The following is a 19,032-nucleotide window of genomic DNA, read 5'->3' on the forward strand; positions in this document are numbered from 1 at the left end:
CCCGACCCAAGAAGAAATGTTCCCTATTACATCCCTGACAAGTAGCTGTCTGGCCTCTGCCCGCAGCCCCGGCTGCCCCTTCAGCTTGGGGCTGACGTTCATCCCAAGGGTTTTCCACCCACTGAACAAAAATGTGCTTCCCCATAATTTCCACGGGCTGCCTCCTCTTCTGCCCCAGGGGGACGAGCAGAACAAAATTACATTCCCCCATCCCCTTGACAAGCCTTCTTCCAGTGCTTCTGAGCCAACCTTCAATTCATGCTTTCTCTTCCCATCCATCTTGGCTACTCCACTGCACGTGCCATGGCATCCGCAAGAGAGCCCAATGCTCCGGATGAGGTCCAAGCCCAGGACCCAAAATTGAGGGAGTTTCATTGTCATATTCCAGAAGCAAGCTCTGATCTTCCCAGAGTACCCAGAGCGCACATTAGCTTTTGCCACTGCCACATCGCATTGCTGTCTCCTGTGGAGCTTGCAATCCACTAAGAACCTCAGATTTTTTTCAGATCAATCGTGTCTCTCTCACATTATGCCTCTGACAGTATTTTCTTGAACCCAAATGTGATGCTTTGCCTGGACCCCCCATTGTTTCATTTCATTTGATTTAGCCCAGTTTCCCGGCCTGTCAAAATCCCTCTGAATCCCTCTCCCTCCCTCCCATCTTTGTCAGCTGCAATCTGGATGAAGCTGCCAGCTCAACCAGGCCTTTATTTCAAGCAGGGCTGACAATGTTAAATAGTTCAGGGTCCAGCACACGTTCTTGGGATATTCCATGGGATACCTTCTTCTAAGCTGGTATTGAACTTCTAATGGCCGCTTGTTGCCATCGTCCATCCGTGCAGCTCAGAGCCCACCTCAGCGGGGCGTGTCCAGCCTCCCCCCCATCTTTTCCACAAGAATAGCACGAGATAATTTATCACAGGCTTGGCGAAGGTCTGGGCAAATTATAACGACCGCTTGCCTCCAATCTGCTGGTACAGTCGATTTGTGAACAGGAGTGACTTGTGGTTTTCCAGCATCCCTTTGAAGATGTGGCCAGGCCCCGGACTTGGTGTCAGGAAATTGGGGGTAAATGATGCGACCAGATGACCTCTGGGGTTCCCTTCCAACCTGAAATCTAGGATTCTGTCAAAGGTATAACTACAAATCTTTCCATATGGGACAAAAACAATTTACTGGTTCTCGGGGCCTTCTCTTGTCCCCAGAGAGATGGAGTCGCAGCAGCAGAGGAGGAAGTTAGATGGGGAAGCACTGTGGGGTCCTCCAGCTTCAGACAGATGGCCAAGCACCCTTGACAAGGGGGGAGCTTCTGTGAGGTCTCATTTTTCCTAAGGAGTGAGAGTCCTAGAGAGCCACGGGAATCTTGAGCAAGGGGTCCAAGCTTCTTCAAGAAGGGGAACCGCATCCCTCTACCAGGAATTTTGCTTGAGAGGCAGGGATGTGACCTAGATAAACTCTTTTCTTACCCTGCCCTCCAGCTCTGAAAATAAGGCTCGTCTGGAGCAAGGGGTGGGTAAGGTGCCAGTCTGGGGCACCTTAGACCAGAGATTCAGGGACCAAGGGAGCAGGGCTTCCTGGGTGTCCACTCTTAGGGTCCAGTCTGCTCTGGTGACCTCCGTCCCCCCGTCCAGCCTGCTCTGGTGACCTCCGTCCCCCTCACCTCCCAGCCTTCCATTGGGCTCAGAATGTCCTGATGTATAAAGAACGGCATGCTCCGTGCTGGGTTTTCTGAAGTCATTCTTCCTACGAACGTCTTTTTTTTCTGAGGGCAGTTATGTGGGCAGTACAGCCTGTACTCAACCAAGAATGTACTCAAGGATGGGGGGTCCGAGAAGACGATGAATCCATCCCAGGGGACACGGGGCTGGGATACTTGGCTGACTTCAGTCGAGCAGGCGGGAGATAACCGAGGCTGTTCTTCTCCCTCCGGAATGTCTTACACTCCAGAGAGTGGGGCCCCAAAAGAGGAGAGAAGAGAAGGGGGCAGGAACAGTTTGGACAGGGAAAATGATGAGAGTGCTAGAGGTAGTGTAGTGCAGCAGCTAGCGAAGTAGCCTTCCTTCAAGAAAGGCTGGGCTTCCACACTTTGGCACCTCCTGGCTAGCTGACCCTGGGCACGGCGCTAAATCTCTCAAGGTCCTAGGCAAGCTTTTGAAGTTGCAAGGAAGGGGCTCATCTGTATCGGTGGAAGGAGTTCCCTATACAAATGAAGTCACAAGTTTGGTTGTAATCATATGTAACACCTATTATGTGCCAGGCAGTATGCCAAGTTCTTCCCAAATTTAATTTCATGGGGTCTTCACAACAGTGCTGAAAGGCCTGTGTTCTCTGTTTTACAGATAAGAAAACTGAGGCAAATAAGATTAAATGACTTGCTCAGGATCACACAACTAGTTTATGTGTCAAGAGGTAGGATTTGAACTCAGGTCTTCCTGACTGCAGGCACTGTTGCCCCCTAGTCACCTGCAAGAATGATTCATACTTTTCTAGTGTTTCAAGGTTTCCAGTGTAACTTCTGCCCAAAGATTGGGGGGGGGGGGGGGAGTTATTTGTCTCAGAGAGAAGTAACTTACCTGTGGTTATACAAGTCATGTCACTGTTCTCACTAACATCACATCAGTGCTAAAGGTAGAGAACTTAGAGCTCGCTGGGGCCCGGTCCTCATTTTTGCAGTTGAAAAAACTCACTAAGAGGTTAAATAATTCGCTCAGAGTTGAAGGTGCGATTTAAAATCAGCTCTGCCATTCCGTGTTCTCGGGCCTCTTCCGGCTCTGACGGTGTCTGTAACTGGCCCAGCGTCGGCATGGTTTATCGTAAGGATTCTAGGTCAACTCAACCTCCCTAATTATTTCACATCTGTGCAATAACCATGACAAACCAACAAAGCAAAGCCATGCTGAGCTGGGCCTAAGCAGACCAGGTTTCTTTCCCAGATCAGGTCCCATGCTCCAGCCACTTTCAGCCATTCCTCCTCCGCGGTGGTGCGGCCTGCCTGGCTAGGGCAAGTGACCGGCCAGTCTAACAGCCCCGGGGATGGCCGTACTACTCGATGGCCGAGTCTGATGTGCCATCGTGTGGGCCCTCGAGGCCCTTCCTTGGTGGCCCGGTGATAGAGCAGGATGAGTAGGGGCAGGAGCTGAGTTTAAATATCCCAAACCGTGTGTGAGCACAGGCCTGTCCTTTAACCCTGGGAGCCACATTTTTAGTATTAATGCCTGCCTCTACACGGTATTGGGAAGCTCCAGCTGTGACATAGTTCCCTCCTGATGGCCCAGAGGTGGGCCCTTTCTTTTCACGTTATTCCCTGGCACTCAGTCTCGGGCTGTTGACAGACTCATTAGACCCCTGATGACAGAAGACCACTGGGGATGTGGGATGTCACTGTCCTCTCTCTTGGCCTTCATTCCATCATGTGAATTGAAGGGCCTCTAAATTCCCTTCTAGGCCTGACATTCTGTGTCTTTACTAACAGAAGCGTGCCACTTTAATGAAGAAAGCACTGGACTAGGCAGGAGGCCAGATCCACCGTAGTGCCTAGTACAGTGCTTGGCACATAAGGCCTTAATAAATACAAATGAGGAAATATGTTTAAAATGATTGTACATGTATAACCTATAGCAGCTAACTTGCTGTCCTGGGGAGGGAAGAAGTAACGGAGGCAGAGAGAAAAATTTGGAACTCAAAATCTTACAAAAACAAATGTTGAAAACTATCTTTACATGTAACCAAAAAATAAAATATGATTGAGAAAAGAAACAAATGAATGAATGAATACTTGCTGGTAGCTTGGTGGAAGACCTGGCTCTGCTACTTCATAACCCCAACCTGCCTCTGCAGATTTATTCCAATTTACTTCCTTTCTTGTATTCTCCGAGCCAGTCACACGGGCCTGCGTGCTGTTCCCCACTCATGATGTTCCACTTCCCTCTCCCTATTTCCTCTTTGGCCACCCCAGTCCTACAAAACCCATCTTCCTTATCTGCCTCTCGGAATTTCTACCTTTCTTTGAAGCTCATCTCCAGCTCCCTTCCCACATGAGCCACTCCATCCCGGCCTCCCAACTGCCATAACCTCCTTTACTGAATCACTTTGTATTTATGGACAGATCTCCCTGGTTGTATTTGATTATTTATGAACGTGTCTCCTGGATAGAAGGTGGAAACTCTTCTGTTTCTAACACGTAGCATAATACGTTACATAGTATGTGCTGAATAAATGCTTCCCATTGAAGTCAAAAGGCCTGGCTGTGGAATCCCAGCAGTCACCCTGGTCCCACCGTTCTCTTCGTGGGGCCTTCATCTCCTCACCGGCTGGACTAGCTGGCCTCCGAGGAACCTCCCCACTATCGTTCTGGGATTCAGCAAGTTCCCTGCACCTCGGTTGAGCAAGTTGGCTTAAATTTCCTCAAACAAACAATTTCTATGCTTTGTCCCCACAGCAGGTACAGTCCTAAACTCCAAGACCCTTGAAGTCCAGAGGGAAAAACGAAAGAAGAGACAGCACTGGAAGCCTCTAAAACCGGGGGCTGAACAAGTACTCGTTAACAAAGTAAGGACTTACTCCTTGTTCCTCTGGGGACCCTGGCGGGCTGGTGGCATTTAACATCTCAAGGCTTTTCTCTTGCTGGCCACATCTGAAGCGACAGCCCTTCCGGCGTTAGAAGTAGAGGTGATTTTTAAAAAGGGTTTCTGAGTTATTATATGGAGATGTTAAAATTGAGAGCATTAACCTTTGGGGTTTTTTTTTCTCTGAAATTAATTTCTCCGAGAGACAAATCTGAGTCCTTTTATGGACCCCCACCGCTCACTCCCGCCCTTGACTTTGGCTGCCTTCCCCAAGCAGATGGGGAAACTGTGAGATTTCAAGCCCAAGGTTATTTGGCCGGTTTTTGTGAACATCCTGTGGGCTCCTGGCTCTCTTTGGAACTCCCGGGTGATATATTTACAGGCCCGTCTCTTAGGGAAAGTTGTTTCACAGATATCAAGGCAAGCTGGGAGTTCCCAGGGTGAGTGTTAGCAGGACTTTGTGCTTGCCAGGGTGTGTGTGGACCCATGCATATGGTCTTTCACGTGGCTGTCCGTGCATACGTGTTTATTTATCTGCTATGGAGTTATGTATGTTCAAGTATCCTAATGCACACGTCTCTGTTGTCTCGGACAACATGGGGAAGCTCTGTAGCCAAGTGGAAAGAAAGAGAAGGTTCCCTAGAGACAGAAGATCTGCATTGTGATCTTACTGCACTATCATGAGCATGAATTATTTCATCTCCCTGGGACTTTTGATGTGTTCGGTGAGCATTTTGGACTAGCTGGCTTATGAAGACCCTCCCTTCCAGCTCTGTATGTCGGAGCCTCTGGGTGTGTGTGTGTGTGTGTAACCTTCTACATGCTATATAGATAGGTGCCTGTATCCATCTGTGTGTGTGTTCATGTTCTCTGTGTACATGGACCTTTGGAGGAGAGCATTTGGACATGTAGACCTGGGTGCCTGCCGTGTCTAGATTTGTTGAAAAATACCCGCCTAAAATCCTCAGAAATGTGCATGTGGACTTACGTGCTTGTGTGGGTACACGTATGTTGAAAAATACAAGCTTCAAGTCTTTAGAAATGACCGGCTGAAAAAGCAGTGCTTAGACAGACAATTATCTTTGCTGCAGAAGAGTCTCTCTCGGACCGCTCTGCACAAAGGACTCGGAGCACTCTGTTCCTTTGGAGCTAAAGGGCAAGAACACTCAGGCCCGCTTTGTCTCCAGATTTCATTTAAGCTGCTTTCCCCACATCTGTCCTACTTGACCTCAGAACTGTCAGGCTGCCTCAACTTCATAAAATTACTGTATGTACTTGAAAACAGCATTAAGTCATAGGAGGTTTGAAATCATCTTGGAAAGACAAAGACTTGGTGACCTGACAAGCAGGGCAAAGCTGAGGGAGTTTGAAAGCCCTGGCAGATTTCTTAGTCTACTAGATCAAATGCTCTCACTTGACAAAAGGGGAGGTTGAGGCCCACACAGATGAAGCTACTTGTCCAACTCTCCCGGCTGAGTCTCTGCATTAGAATTTCAGAATTCAAAGCCAGGTTCCCAGATTTCCCTGCTCTTTTCTTTTATAATGCACTGAGGCCACCAGACCTCTGAACTGGCTTAAGATGAGCAAAAAAAGGGGGAGGATCCAGAAGCCTCCTTGTTCCGGCCCCTGGGCCATCGTTCCGAGAGCGGGCAGCAGTCAAAGCTTACTCTCCTCAGAGATGTCTCGGATGCTTCCTGAGATGCTGATGTAGGAGGCATCTCCCTCTCTCAGGGCCTCCTGGGGCTGGTTGATCTCTTAAGATTCCTTCCCTCTCCAAACGCTCCACTCTTCTAGCTTTGCCAGCCAGATTCCTTTGGTAAACAGAGGCCAGGAAGCCGATTTCGATGAGATGTTGAAGGGTGATCTCCCTGGTGATTAGACCTGGCCTGAAGTGGAATAGAGGGATAGCAAAAAGTAGATCAGCACATGCTAGGCATATTGGCAAGAGCGTTCTTGGCTTAATGCCTTCGCACCTCAGAGGGTTGCTTGAACCTCTGCCAAGTGCAGGGCATAGCCAGGGGGTGGCACTGTGGGGAAATCTCAGTGATTCTACAGAGGACTCGGGAGCTGAGGCTTCTCTGGGGCCTCAGAAGTTACTGATATGTTCAGGGCCACATAGCCAGGACTCGAACCCAGAGCTGGGAGACTCGAAAGCCGCTGTGATGCTTAAACTTTTGTTGTTGTTTAGTCCTTCTAGTCATGTCCGACTCTTTGGGGCATCCTTTGGGGTTTTCTTGGCAGAGATACTGAAGTGGTTCACCATTACCTTCTCCAGCTCATTGTACAGATGAGGAAACTGAGGCAGACAGGATGAAATGACTTGCCAGAGTTATATACAGTCAGCAAGTGTGTGAGGCTGGATTTGAACTCCTCTTCCTGAGTCCAGACACAACACTATCCACCGCAGTGCCACCTAGTTGCCCTGGATGCCTAAACTAGCAAGTATAAAAATGAGATGTGTCAATGTTCTTGATGCAAGTGAAAAGAGATCCGTGGAGTCTGATGAGGAAGGGTTGGTACTAATAGGGGTGGTAGGAATCAAGGAAGGCTTCCTAAAGGAGATGGCATTTGAGCCGGGCTTTAAAGGGTGGGATCAAAAGCTGCAAGGGACCTCAAGAGACCATCTAACCCAACCCCCTCAGAAGAAACTGAGGCCCATGGATGTCATAGGATCCTCAACCTTATACTGAAAAAGATCTCCAAGGTCTAGTCTAGTTTAAAGAGGGGCAAGTTGAGTCTCATGGAGTTGAAAAAGTATGTGTAAGGGATAGCAAGGTGGCTCAATGAATAGAGCACCAGCCTTGAAGTCAGGAGGACCTGAGTTAAAATCTGGTCTCAGACACTTAACAAGTCCTAGCTGTATGACCCGGAGGAAGTCACTTAACCCCAATTACCTCAGCAAAAAAAAAGAAAGAAAGAAAGAAAAAGAAAATAAGAAAGAAAAAAAAAGTATGCCCAAGACCACACAGAGCATCCTAAATATAGTGCTAGAAGAGACCATAGAAACCATTGGGTCCAATCCATACATGTTACAGATAAAATCACTCAGGTATTAAGAGATAAGTGACTTAGCCAGGGTCCTACAGCTAGGAAAGGTCTAAGGCAGGAAGTGAACCCTTGTGTTCCTGACCTCTTAAGGTCTGCCTTGTAGTCACCATAATGTAGACGACTTCAGGCCTGTGACCCTCCTAAATCCTAATGATGCCCCCAGCAAGGGGAGGGAGAAAGGGGAAGGGAAAGTAGAATATCAGAGGGACAAACAGCTTCCGATAAGTCCAGAACATTATAAATGAGATTCCAAGACTCTCCCAGTGCCTCGGGCATTGCAGAAATGTATCTGTGGGTCGGGGGCCTCTCCCCGGCTTTCCCTCCTGAGAAGTGTGGAACCCAGCCCTACCATCCCCTAGCAAAAGCCAACTCAAACCGCTCCCGCCCCCCAGGAAGTTAAATTTAGCCCAGCTTCTTTCTTCTCTGCTGCCAGGCTGAGAAAATATTTTTAAAAACTAATTCATTAATTACTTGATAACTGTAAAGTGCTTGAGAGGAGTGGGGGGAGGGAGGTTGAAATTCTAAATCTGGCCCTAAGCCACTGATTCAGCATCTGACTTTTGCGGGCCCTTTTTGGATGGGCCGGCCCGGCCAGAGGGGTGCTCAAAGTAAGCATCATGCCCCTTCCTGGAGGATTTTAGCCTTTCCCAGCCCCACCTTGGGGACAGATGAGCCACTCTGCTCTCCTCATCTGTAGAAGGAGGGTTCTGAACTCCAACAAGCGCCCGAATCCTGGAGATTTGCAAAGGGCGGGGGTGGGGTGGGAGGTGGGGGGGTGTTAGAGATTTAGTCTGGATTTCAAAAAAAAACAAATTAAAACCTTCCTAGTCACTTTTACCTAAGTGAAATAGGCAGTAATGGTCCCCCTTCCTGGAGGTCTTTAAGCAGAAACTGAATGCTCCCAGTCCAGCACCATAGGAGAGGGCGTTCTCAAGCAGGCTGGGTTTTGACCAAGGAGGCCTTTCCCAACTCAGACGCCATCATTGTGTGGTTTGCTTTGGTTTGGGGTTTTTTTGGTCAGTAAGGAGAGGAAGCGTAATGGAGGGGATAGAATATTAGGCCCGGAGTTAGCAATACTAGTTCGAATCCAGCCTCAGGCATTTCCTAGTTTTGTGACCTAGGGCAAATCAATTCCTCTCTGCCTTGGTTTCCTTATCTGTAAAATGAGCATTTGCCCTTTGGGATCTAGAACTCTGTGGACTTGAGGGTTTCAAATAGTGTCTTGAGAGAGTGAGAAAATTCAGCTTTGAGGCAGATTTCTCTACCTATAAAAATAGCCTCTGCAAAAGGCTGATGCCATGGGGTAAATAAAGGTGGATGTTGCTGAACCTCTGAGGTAACGGTGGCTTGTCTTTCTAGAGCACATTCCCCTCCTCAGGAGAAAGAGGGAGTGTGAGGATTAGCAAGTCTTTACAGAGTAGGAAACTGAAGCTTACAGGAAATGACTTGTTCAGGGTTACCCTGATGTAACTACGGTGAAAATCTCGTAATCCTTTAGGGTACGGCTCTGCTTTGAGGCAGTTGTCTGACGTGCCCTCCAGTATTTTAGGTTCCAGTCCTAGCTCTATCATTTCTGGTCTCTGTGACCCTAGGCCTTCAGCCTCAGTTTCCTCTTCTATAGAATGGATCTGAGGTCCCTTTGGGCTCTTGATCCATGCTAGGTGATGGAGTCTTTCTTCCGTGGTTTGGGGAAAGGGGAGGGGGAATTCATCTTCTGTGGCCCAATCGCTCCGAACTTGTTTCCTCATTTATTAAAGAGGTATGATGATAAGAGTATCCGGAGCACCGCACCTACATCAGTGCAGGCTTGTTACGAGTCTTAAATGAAGATTATGGATATCGACTGTCCTATAAACACTTGGAAGCCATTACTGGCCTTCCTCAGAGGAAATAATAATGGCTGATCTCCCAGAGGAGGAAACTGAGGCCCACGGTTTCAAAGCATCACCTCGCTCATCCTGAGTCAGAGCTCTCCGCCTCCCTGAAGCAAAGGGGATGCCAGACATCTGTAAAGCACTGGCACAGAGAAAGTGTTTAATAAATGCTTACTCCCTTTCCATACTGAGTGGGGAGGGATTTGGAATATGGGGGGAAGGAGTCGGTCCATCTTCCTGGCCTCCTAAAATCCTGCTCGAGTCATTGTAAAGATGCCAGTGGAGGAGGGTGTTGGCAGGGGTGGCCCAGGGCAAGCCCGGGCTCTTCAGCTGTACCTTGGCACTGGGTGGCTTGGCCTCGAGGCTAGCTCTGAATCTGGAAGCGGGGGTTTGGGTTCAAATCCTGCCTCTGCCACTCTCTACCTGTGTGAGATTGGGCAAGGCTTCTCTCCTGGGCCTCAGTTTTCTCTTCTGAAAAATGAAGTATAATTAATGAGTACGGTGGATAAGTATGAGAGAAAGAGCCTGGATTGCGGAGTCCAAGTTTCAGATCCTGTGTGACCTGAGAATGTTCTTTCCCCTCCCTGGGCCTGTCCTGAGTCTGGGTTGGACTCTGGCTCTTGGCGTCCCTTCCAGATCTAACCCTGCTCTCTTTTGGTCACTAGTTCAGGAGACACTATTAAGCGCCTTCCGTGTGTGGGAGGGTGCTGTGCTGCGCACTGCCACGGGAAGGAGAGGGGAGGAGCCAAGCTTGGTTTGGGTGCAGATGTCCCTGGATCCCGCTCCTGAGGACCCCTAATATGGATCCTCATATTAAAGCTGCCTGGAGGGAGGCTGCTCAGCACAGGCAGGGAGCTGTCCACAGCCGAGCCCTTTGGGGCAGCCTCCGGCTCTCACTAACGGGCCCTCCCAGCACACCGGCTGCTTAACTTAGCAGGGAATTAATTCCAGCCTTATTTCACAGAGCAGGAACCCGGAGGTCCGAGAAGCTTGGGAAGCCCTTCAGGTGGGAGGGAGGGGTCCAGTAGCCGCCAAAGCTTCTAGTCTTTGGCTGGCCCCTGGCTGAAGTTCCTGGAAATTCTAAGCCTCCTCCTGGCCTAATGATGTCTTTGGGCTGTTGACAGGTGTGCATGTGGCCACGACTTGGCGGGGTGACAGCCTCGACAGGCTTTGGCGACTGGGATGTCTATTGGTGTGTGTGTCGGGGGGAGAAATGGGAAGCAGGCCGGAGGAGTTTAGTGCTCGGTGATAACTGTTCTTTCTGTGTTTCTGTCTCTTCCCCCCCTCTCCTTTCCCCAACCAAAGGCTTCTCTGCGCTCATTCTTTTCTTTTTCAATTTCTTAATCTTTCCAACCTTGTCTCTGGCTTAGTGGAACTGCTCATTTAACCATCTCTCTGGGCTCTAAAGCTCATTTCACTTTTTCTCTTGTATTCTTACAAATCTTTTCACTTTGACTTTCTCATTCCCCCTCTTCCTTTCTCCCTCTCTCCCTCCCCGCCTCAGCCCTATCCTTCCCCCCTCTCCCTTCCCTACTCCTCCCCCACCCCCAACCCCTCCTCCCTCTCCCATCTTCCCTCTCCCTCCCCCTTCCTCCCACCTCCCCTCTCCCTTTCCTCTTGCCTCTCTCCCTTTCCTTCCCATTTCTTCTCCCTCTTCTATCCCTCCTCTGTCCTCTCCCTCCCCCATCCCTCCTCTCCTTCCCTTTTCATCTTCCTCCTCTCACTTCCATACCCCCTCCTGCCTGACCCCCATCCTCCCTCTACCTCCAATCCCCCATTGTCCTACTCCCTCAACTTCTCAGACACTTCCTGCTCGTCCCCTACTCCCCTATCCTCTTCTCCCTCCCATCAACCGTTCTTCTGCTCCCCTCCCACCACCCACCCCTTCTTCCCCTTCCCCCTCTCCCTCTCCTACCATCTCTCCCTGGACCTCCTTCTTCTGCCCTCCCATCTCCCCTCTTCCCTCCCCTCATGCCTCCCCCCTTCCATTTCCCATGTCCCTGAATCCTTCCCATCTCTCCTTTCATTCCCCCTCCCCCTGACTTCTCCCGTTCCTCACCTCCCTCCCTTCTCCCAAACCCCATTCTATTTCCCTCCCTTCCCTCTATCCCTCCCTCCCTCCTCATTGACTCCTGTGCTTGCCCCCTCCTCTTTCCCTTTCCTCTTCCCCATCCCATTCTCCTCCCTTTCCCCACTCTCATTTCCCCTCTCTTCTGTCCTCTCTGAGCCATCCAGCTCGCCTCTCTCTCTCTCCCTTTTTCTGTTCATCTCTTCCCCCTCTCCCCCCCATCCTGCTCGATTTCTGCTCACATTAGGGCCTGCAGAGCATAGAATTCACCCAGAGACTGCCTGCCCGTCGGCTCCCATCCCTCCCCGCCTGCCTGCCCTCAGGGCTCACCCACCAGCACTACCATGCCTCCTTCCAAGCTCCAGACCGCTTACTACCTCGCTTGCTTGCTTTGTTTCCGCATCACCTGACTCGGGCGGCAGCAGAGGACGTTGGACCTCTGGGGAGGCAAGAAGGCCAGGGCCGAGGAGAAAGCGCTTGTGGGGGACTGGCCAGGGATGGGCAGCCCAGGAACCACCCTGGCAGTACAGTGTGTAACTAACCGTCCCGGGGACTCATCCAGCTGCTGGGTAGCCTGGCTCTCCATCTCTAAGGCTCATTTCTTCACATTGGAATTAAAGTATCCAAACAGCCTGTCCGCCTTCTTTTCCAGGGACCCAGCGGTTCATTTGGACGCCCCTGCCGGGGCACCCACACCCGACCATCCGCTGCCTGACACCGGGGGGAGGGCGCCCACGGGGGGGATGTGGGGGAGGACTTGGTGACAGCGGGGCGGAGGAAGCCATGAAACCCTTGGGTGTTGGGAGGGCCAGATTGGGGGATTGCCAGGGGAGGGGGAGGGGGGATTAGAAGAGCCTGCCCCCTCCGTTTCTGTGCCCTTAAGCCTCCTTCTGTCTTATTTAAGGGCCCTCCCGGTTCTGATACTCTGAGAAGGTCCCTTTTCTTTCTGACATTCTAGGTCCTTGGGCCCCTCCCCGGCCCGGGAGGCAGCTTCTTCCAGTTCTCTGGGAGTATCTTGTTCTGATACTTACATAACAGGCTTCCTTGGGATTAGGAGCGCCACTCACTGTGCCAGAATTCTTAAGAAGACAGTCCTGCTCAGCCTGCTCTCGAAATCAGCATGACCCAGCCCCCTCCACAGAGGCGTCTCCCGAACCCGTGGGCCGCTGTAGCCCCCACACGAAGCCCGTGCCTGACACCCAATCAGAATTGTTCTCAGGCTCTGTGGGCCGGGGTGGGGGTGGGGGCCACGGTTACCCCAGAGAAAATGCAGAGGCCTAGGTGAGCTTCAGGGGCCTCAGTTGAGAGTCCCTTAGTTTCTAGGGAGCCTGCACCACTGTAGAGGAGAAACCGTCTTCTCCCCCGGAGAAATAGATGTTGATTACCAATAATAATTCACACTGCACTCGTGGTGCGGTGTGGGCAGCAGATGGGCAAACACTCGGGCCATTTGGGTGGCAGAGAATGGGAGATAGCATGGAGCCGGGAAGGCTGGGGCAGGCAGGAGAGCCGGCGTGGAGGCTGGGCCCTCGCTGCCCCCAGAAGCACAGTGTTTCAGACTGGGAAGAGCCTTCAGAGGCTCTCTGGGCCAACCTGAGGCCCAACAGAATCACCTTCGAGAGAACCCCCAGCAACCCGTCATGTAGTCTCTTGAACACTTCAGTTGATGTGGAAGTCTCTACCTTAAGACAGCCTGTCCCATTTTGAGATAAATTATGTTATTGTCTCCGATCCTGCCCCCACAAAAAAAGCCTAAATCTGTCTCTTTCAGCCTTGCTACCTGGTTGTAATTTCTGAGGCTAGATGTCGGATTCTGCCAGTCAGACCTTCAAATACTTGAAGCTAGGGTGAGAAGGGGGTGGGGTCACCCTGTTAGCTTCTTGTCCAGGGTCGTAGCTGTTGGTGAAATGGAGTTTGGAGACTGGCTGTGAATTGCAAAGAGGCAGAGTGATACGGTGGGGAGAGAGCCAGCCTCAAAGCCCGGGAGCCTTGGATTCGAGTCGGGCCTTTTGCGAATCCCAGCGAGGTGACCTGGGAGGGCGAGTGGCGTCACCTCTCGGTAGCAGCTGCGGAGGGGAGACAAACCACATCGGAGGAAGGAATCTCCTTCCCTGGGAGTTCCAGATAACTTCACAGGCCTAGTCCCCATCGCCCTGTGGATCACAAAACTTCTCTAATGACCCCAGATTTCTCCCAGAAACAAATGTCCATCTTTGCACTATCAATAGTCACCCTAGAGGTGGGCGGGGTGCTTACTCAGTTCACTCCATGCCTTGACTTCTCCTGAGGGTGCTTATCAGGGGGTGTGAGACTATGTCAGTTTCCCAAGTATTAAAATGAATATCACACAGTGGGAGACACACAGTGGGTGGCATCGAGCTGCAGCACAGAACCGGTGGGGGATTTTTAGGATGTCATGAGGGAAGCAGATGAGAGGAAGAACAGATGGTCTGGTCATGTGGTGAGGGTGAGGGATGACAGGCAGACAGACTCAGGTCTTCCCCGGTACCTTTGTCATGTCAGGAGAGAAGGCCTCGAGCATCATATTGAGCTTAGGGGTGGATGTGGACAGCAGCCCCCCAGGATGCGCAGGCAGGCACATCGTTGGAGGAAAGCACATGGAAGAACAGGGAGGGCCCAGGTGCGTTGCAGTAGCTGAGGTGAAGACTGAGGACGGAGAGAGACATATGGTCTCAGTGACCATGGATCTGATCTCCAAGAATGACAAAATACATCTGACAGCACCATGTCAGACCACTGAGCTCTCCTCCCGATTCTGTCACTCTTGAGCTCTGCGGCTTTGAGCAAGCCATTCCCCCTCCCTGTGTCTCGGTTTGTTCATCAGTAGCATAAGGGCGCCAAAGTGGATGAGAGCTAACATCCATCCACTCCGGCTCTGGGGGTCTGTGTGAAGGGGCCATGTCCAGGTCTGTTATTTTCTCTCTTACAGTCCCTATCAATGTGTGTTCCAAGTCTCTGAGCTCCACCATTTCTTAAGCTCCTTTCTTGCTCTGATGTCCTGCGAACAGTATATATGCTGCCCTTTCGGCTCTCGGGTTCAATGATCCCGTGCTGGCAGGTCCCCGCTTTCCCGATGCCCTCCCTTCTAAGGGTTCTCCTAGCTCTGTATTCTAGCTTCTGAGGTCCTCTCCTCCTCTGGCATGGGACTCCTAAGGTTGCTTCCAGTTGGGGCATGGAATTCCAAGTAGGGTGGCTCAGTGCCAAGAGCCAGCCCTAGGGCTGCAAGATGTCGGTGACCCAAAGCCCCCGGATGGCAGCAGTTTACCTGGCAACCCTCTAGGGAGTTGGCCAGAGGTGAGCGGGTGGCCTCCCTTAGTCCTCTGAGGGCAGTGTTGCCAGAAAGGAGAGGAAGTCTCAAGAGAATTGGGCTCTACCAGGGATGCTGGGCAGGTAAAGCTTTCTGAGGAAGAAGCCACCCCATTAGCCTCCCAGGCCCAGGCTTTTGAGCCCCAGTCCAGGCCCTTGTCCTGCTTTGCTTGGGCGTCTCCAAGGTGAACTTCCTGAGCTGACCGGAGAAGGGAGAAAGTTGTCTAACCAGCCCCTGTGAAGGTAAAGGGTTAGTTTGGGGAAATAAGACTTCTTAACATTCTGAAGCCAGGCATCAGGAGCTCCAGAGAAGGCCAGCCCTTGTGAGCTAGAATAGGGTGCTAGAAGACCCAGCGAGCCCCATGCCGGCGAACGCAGGGCAGATGTGGGGAGCCAGGATGATAATAACGGAGTGCAATCAACAGACTGCAGGAACGGCAGGGTGGCTGGGGCTTCCGGCTACACAACTGTGAGTCCCCAAGTGGGCCTTAGGTTCATCTTCATCACTTCCCAGTGTCCATTCACACTCCTCCTAAAGCGCCAGGTCCTGGGCTGGGTTTGGGGATACAAATGCAATGAAGGAAGCAATCCCTCCTCCCAAGGAAAGGACCCATGAATTGCAGACAGTGAGAACACTTCTGCACATATGCCTAGTAAAAGGAATGAGTCTTGGAGTGTCAGATGTGACTAAACAACAACCCTATAAAATCAGCAGAGGATTATGAGATCAGATATAATTTTTTTATTATAGCTTTTTATTTACAAGATATATGCACGGGTAATGTTTCAGCATTGACAGTTGCAAAACCTTTTGTTCCAATTTTTCGCCTCCTTCCCCCTACCCCCTCTCCCAGATGGCAGGTTAACCAATACATGTTAAAGTATAAGTTAAATACAATATCTGTATACATATCCCTATAGTTATTTTGCTGTGCAAAAAGAATCGGACTTTGAAATAGTGTACAGTTAGCCTGTGAGGGAAATCAAAGATGCAGGTGGACAAAAATAGAGGGATCGGGAATTCTATGTAATGGTTCATATTCATCTCCCAGAGTTCTTTCTCTGGGCGTAGCTGGTTCAGTTCATTCCTGCTCTATTGGAACTGATTTGGTTCATCTCATTGTTGAAGATGCCACGTCCATCAGAACTGGTCATCATATAGTATTGTTGTTGAAGAGTATAATGATCTCCTGGCCTTGCTCATTTCACTCAGCCTCAGTTCATGTAAGTCTCTCCAGGCCTTTCTGAAATCATCCTGCTGGTCATTTCTTATGGAACAATAATATTCCATAATATTCATATACCACAATTTACCCAACCATTCTCCAATTGATGGGCATCCACTCAGTTTCCAGTTTCTGGCCACTACAACATTCTTGCACATACAGGGCCCTTTCCCTTCTTTAAGATCTCTTTGGGGAGATCAGATATTGAAAATTAAAACTTATTTGAGAGGTGGCTTTTTATTTTTTAACCAGAAAAGGGCCAAAGCAATAGCTTGTTCTGATAAAAAATAGATATAAAATAATGATCGTAATAGATGGTATTGCTAGCATTTCAAAATTTGTACACTTTATGTATACATATATACCATTTCATTCTCACAATAACCCTGGGAAGTAGATGCTATTGATACCCCCATTTTACAGATGAGGAAACTGAGGTGGCAATGGTTAAGTGACTTGCCCAAGGTTACACAGCTAGTAAGTACCCGAGGTGGGATTTGAACTCGGGTCTTCCCTACTCTAGAGCCAGCGCTCTGTGCACTATGGCATCACATCTAGCTGCTATATCAGAATATTTTAGATTTAGATAAGTATGACTTACTCTGATAATAATAGCATTTATATAGTACTTTCTTATAAATGTTCTCATTTGATTCTCATAATGACCCTGGGATGTAGTGCTATAATAGTCCTCATACTCATAATGTTCCCCGGAGGTAGGTGCTGTTGTTATCCCTATTTTACAGTTGAGAAAACTGAGGCAAAGGTGAAATGACTTGCTCAGGCTCACATAATCAGTAAGTATCTGAGGCAGAATCTTTCAATGATTTAGCTACTGCACCACTTAGCTCTTATGTCATAGATTGAGTTAGAACTGGGAGGGATCTAAGGACTAGAAGTCCGACTGCCACTTTTCACTGCTGAGGAAACCGAGTCAGACAGAAGTTCAGTGTCTTGCCCAGGATCACACAGCTTGTAAGCGTCTGAGGCAGGATTGGAATTCAGGTCTTATGACTTCGGGTCCACTTTCCTGTCCATGTGACTAAGGTCCCCCAAACCAGAGGCAAATGTAATTGGGAAATGTTATGTAGTTTTCCAAGTCAATATATGCCCACAGAGAACACTACTTCTCTCTGTGCACCCTTGGAGTTGGATTCCATCGTTACACCAGGCTGACTCGAATGATACCCAAAAGGGATGCTTGTGACTTTGTTAGGCCATCTTCTCAGCGTGGGAGGATTTCTAGTTAAATCTAGTTCACTTCTTTGGATCATAACCTCAGTCGGCCATGAGCCAAAAGCATTCTGTTGGTCTCAGATGGGTATAGAAGGGAGAATAAATAGGTAATTCAGTCTGCTGTCCCTTCCCAGGAAAACAACTACAGTATGGCATTAGTGATGCTAGGGGAGCAGGCTGGTCATCAGCCTGAGAGTCACCAGCCTCCTGGGGCTCCAACCTTCGCTTGCCAAATGACATGGCAAGTCATTTCCTAACTCTGCATCTCAGTTTCTTCATCTGTAAAATGGGATCGATAATGTCTGGACTACCTTTTATGAAATGTGGTGTGCTATCAGTAGAATCGGGTTCTCATTCCCTTTGCTCCTTTCTGATGCCATCCTTTGCATTTCTTCTTGTGTCCAACTCATCTCGGGGATCCAGGCTGCTCCCTGTCTGTGCTCTTTCTGCTGCCTTTCGGGTGACTTGTAATTTGGATTCTTCAGAGGAGATGGCGTTCCATGACGCCCAGTCCAATAACCTGACTGGGAGAATATTGCTTTTTAAATGGTGGGCGGGCTAAGTGACCCCACGGGTCTCCTCTAAGAGCTCTGAATCGATGATCCTCTGAATTTTATTTCATGAAACAACTCGGGGGCATTGAAATCGCTGCACAGTCTTGTGTATAATCGGCCAACTGTCCCTCTGATTCAGCGAAGATACAGGTACCCAGTGGCCAGTTCTGTGGGTGAACCGTCTGATGGGATAGCGGAGGCATCCGTCATCCATATGGATGGAGTGATAGGAGGAATTCTTTTAGATTGTTGAGCATCCCAGTGCAGAGAAAGATCTCCAGTTGGTCTTGGATGCACTGTGACTCTGGGCAAGTCATTTAACATTTGAAGGAGCCAGGTTAGTCTTTATGTTGCACGTAGCTGATGTGGAAATGCGTTTTGTATCATTTCACAATTGATAATCCCATCTCTTGCCTTCTCAGTAGGTGGGGGAGGGGTGAGCAGAAAGGAGAGAATTCAGAACTCAATTTTTAAAAAAATGAATGTTAAAAGAAAATGCTGATCTATATCATTAGAGGGAGTGTCGTTGATAGGCATTATCTTCAGAAGTGTCAAATATATGAGCTTCTGCCTCTTGTGGCCACTACGCTCCTAAGTAACCAAACCAGATTAAAATGGAATATGTGATTCTCTAAAGTCAATATGTGGCCCCCCGGGGATCCTTATCTATAACTCCGTGGTCCCCTTTCTATTTGAGTTTGCCATCATGGCCCAACAATGAAGTGATAGGTCTGGGGGAGAAAGAGAGAGAAACGGATCCCATTTAGACGTCTCTGCAGTGACTTTGGGCCTGCACATGGTCACCACACGCGGAGACATCTTGAGGATCTCACCCTCCCCAGGGAATCCTCCCTCTTTGATTTAGACTCTCCACAAGGCATCTTCCATGACAGCAATGAACAGCTTTGATGTGTGTGTCTCTCTCTGATTTATTCCTTGTTTAATATCACTAATTAGAGAGTCATTAAACCAAACTCTTGTGTTGTGCCAAACCAAAAATCCCATATGATGTTAGCATATATAGTGGAGGCATGTTCTTGTATAAATCTGAAAGGTGGCATTTTGCTCTCCCAGATTGAATTGCTTACCCCAAAGCAGTAAGTACAATGAGATCATGGATTTTCCGCAGCCTTC

At 49.5% G+C, this 19,032-nt stretch overlaps 1 protein-coding gene across 3 annotated transcripts in view; it reads left to right on the forward strand.

Annotated features, from left to right (window-relative positions):
• ARHGEF9 (Cdc42 guanine nucleotide exchange factor 9) overlaps positions 1-19,032 on the forward strand; it is a 240,944-nt gene that overhangs the window by 37,807 nt on the left and 184,105 nt on the right. For all 3 annotated transcript variants that reach the window (XM_031944668.1, XM_031944669.1, XM_031944670.1), the window contains one exon: positions 4,439-4,548. In XM_031944668.1, coding sequence (XP_031800528.1) covers positions 4,439-4,548 — 110 coding nt within the window. The remainder of the gene's footprint in view (positions 1-4,438; positions 4,549-19,032) is intronic.

The sequence above is a fragment of the Sarcophilus harrisii genome, chromosome X, assembly GCF_902635505.1.
Source record: "Sarcophilus harrisii chromosome X, mSarHar1.11, whole genome shotgun sequence".
NCBI lineage: Eukaryota > Metazoa > Chordata > Mammalia > Dasyuromorphia > Dasyuridae > Sarcophilus > Sarcophilus harrisii.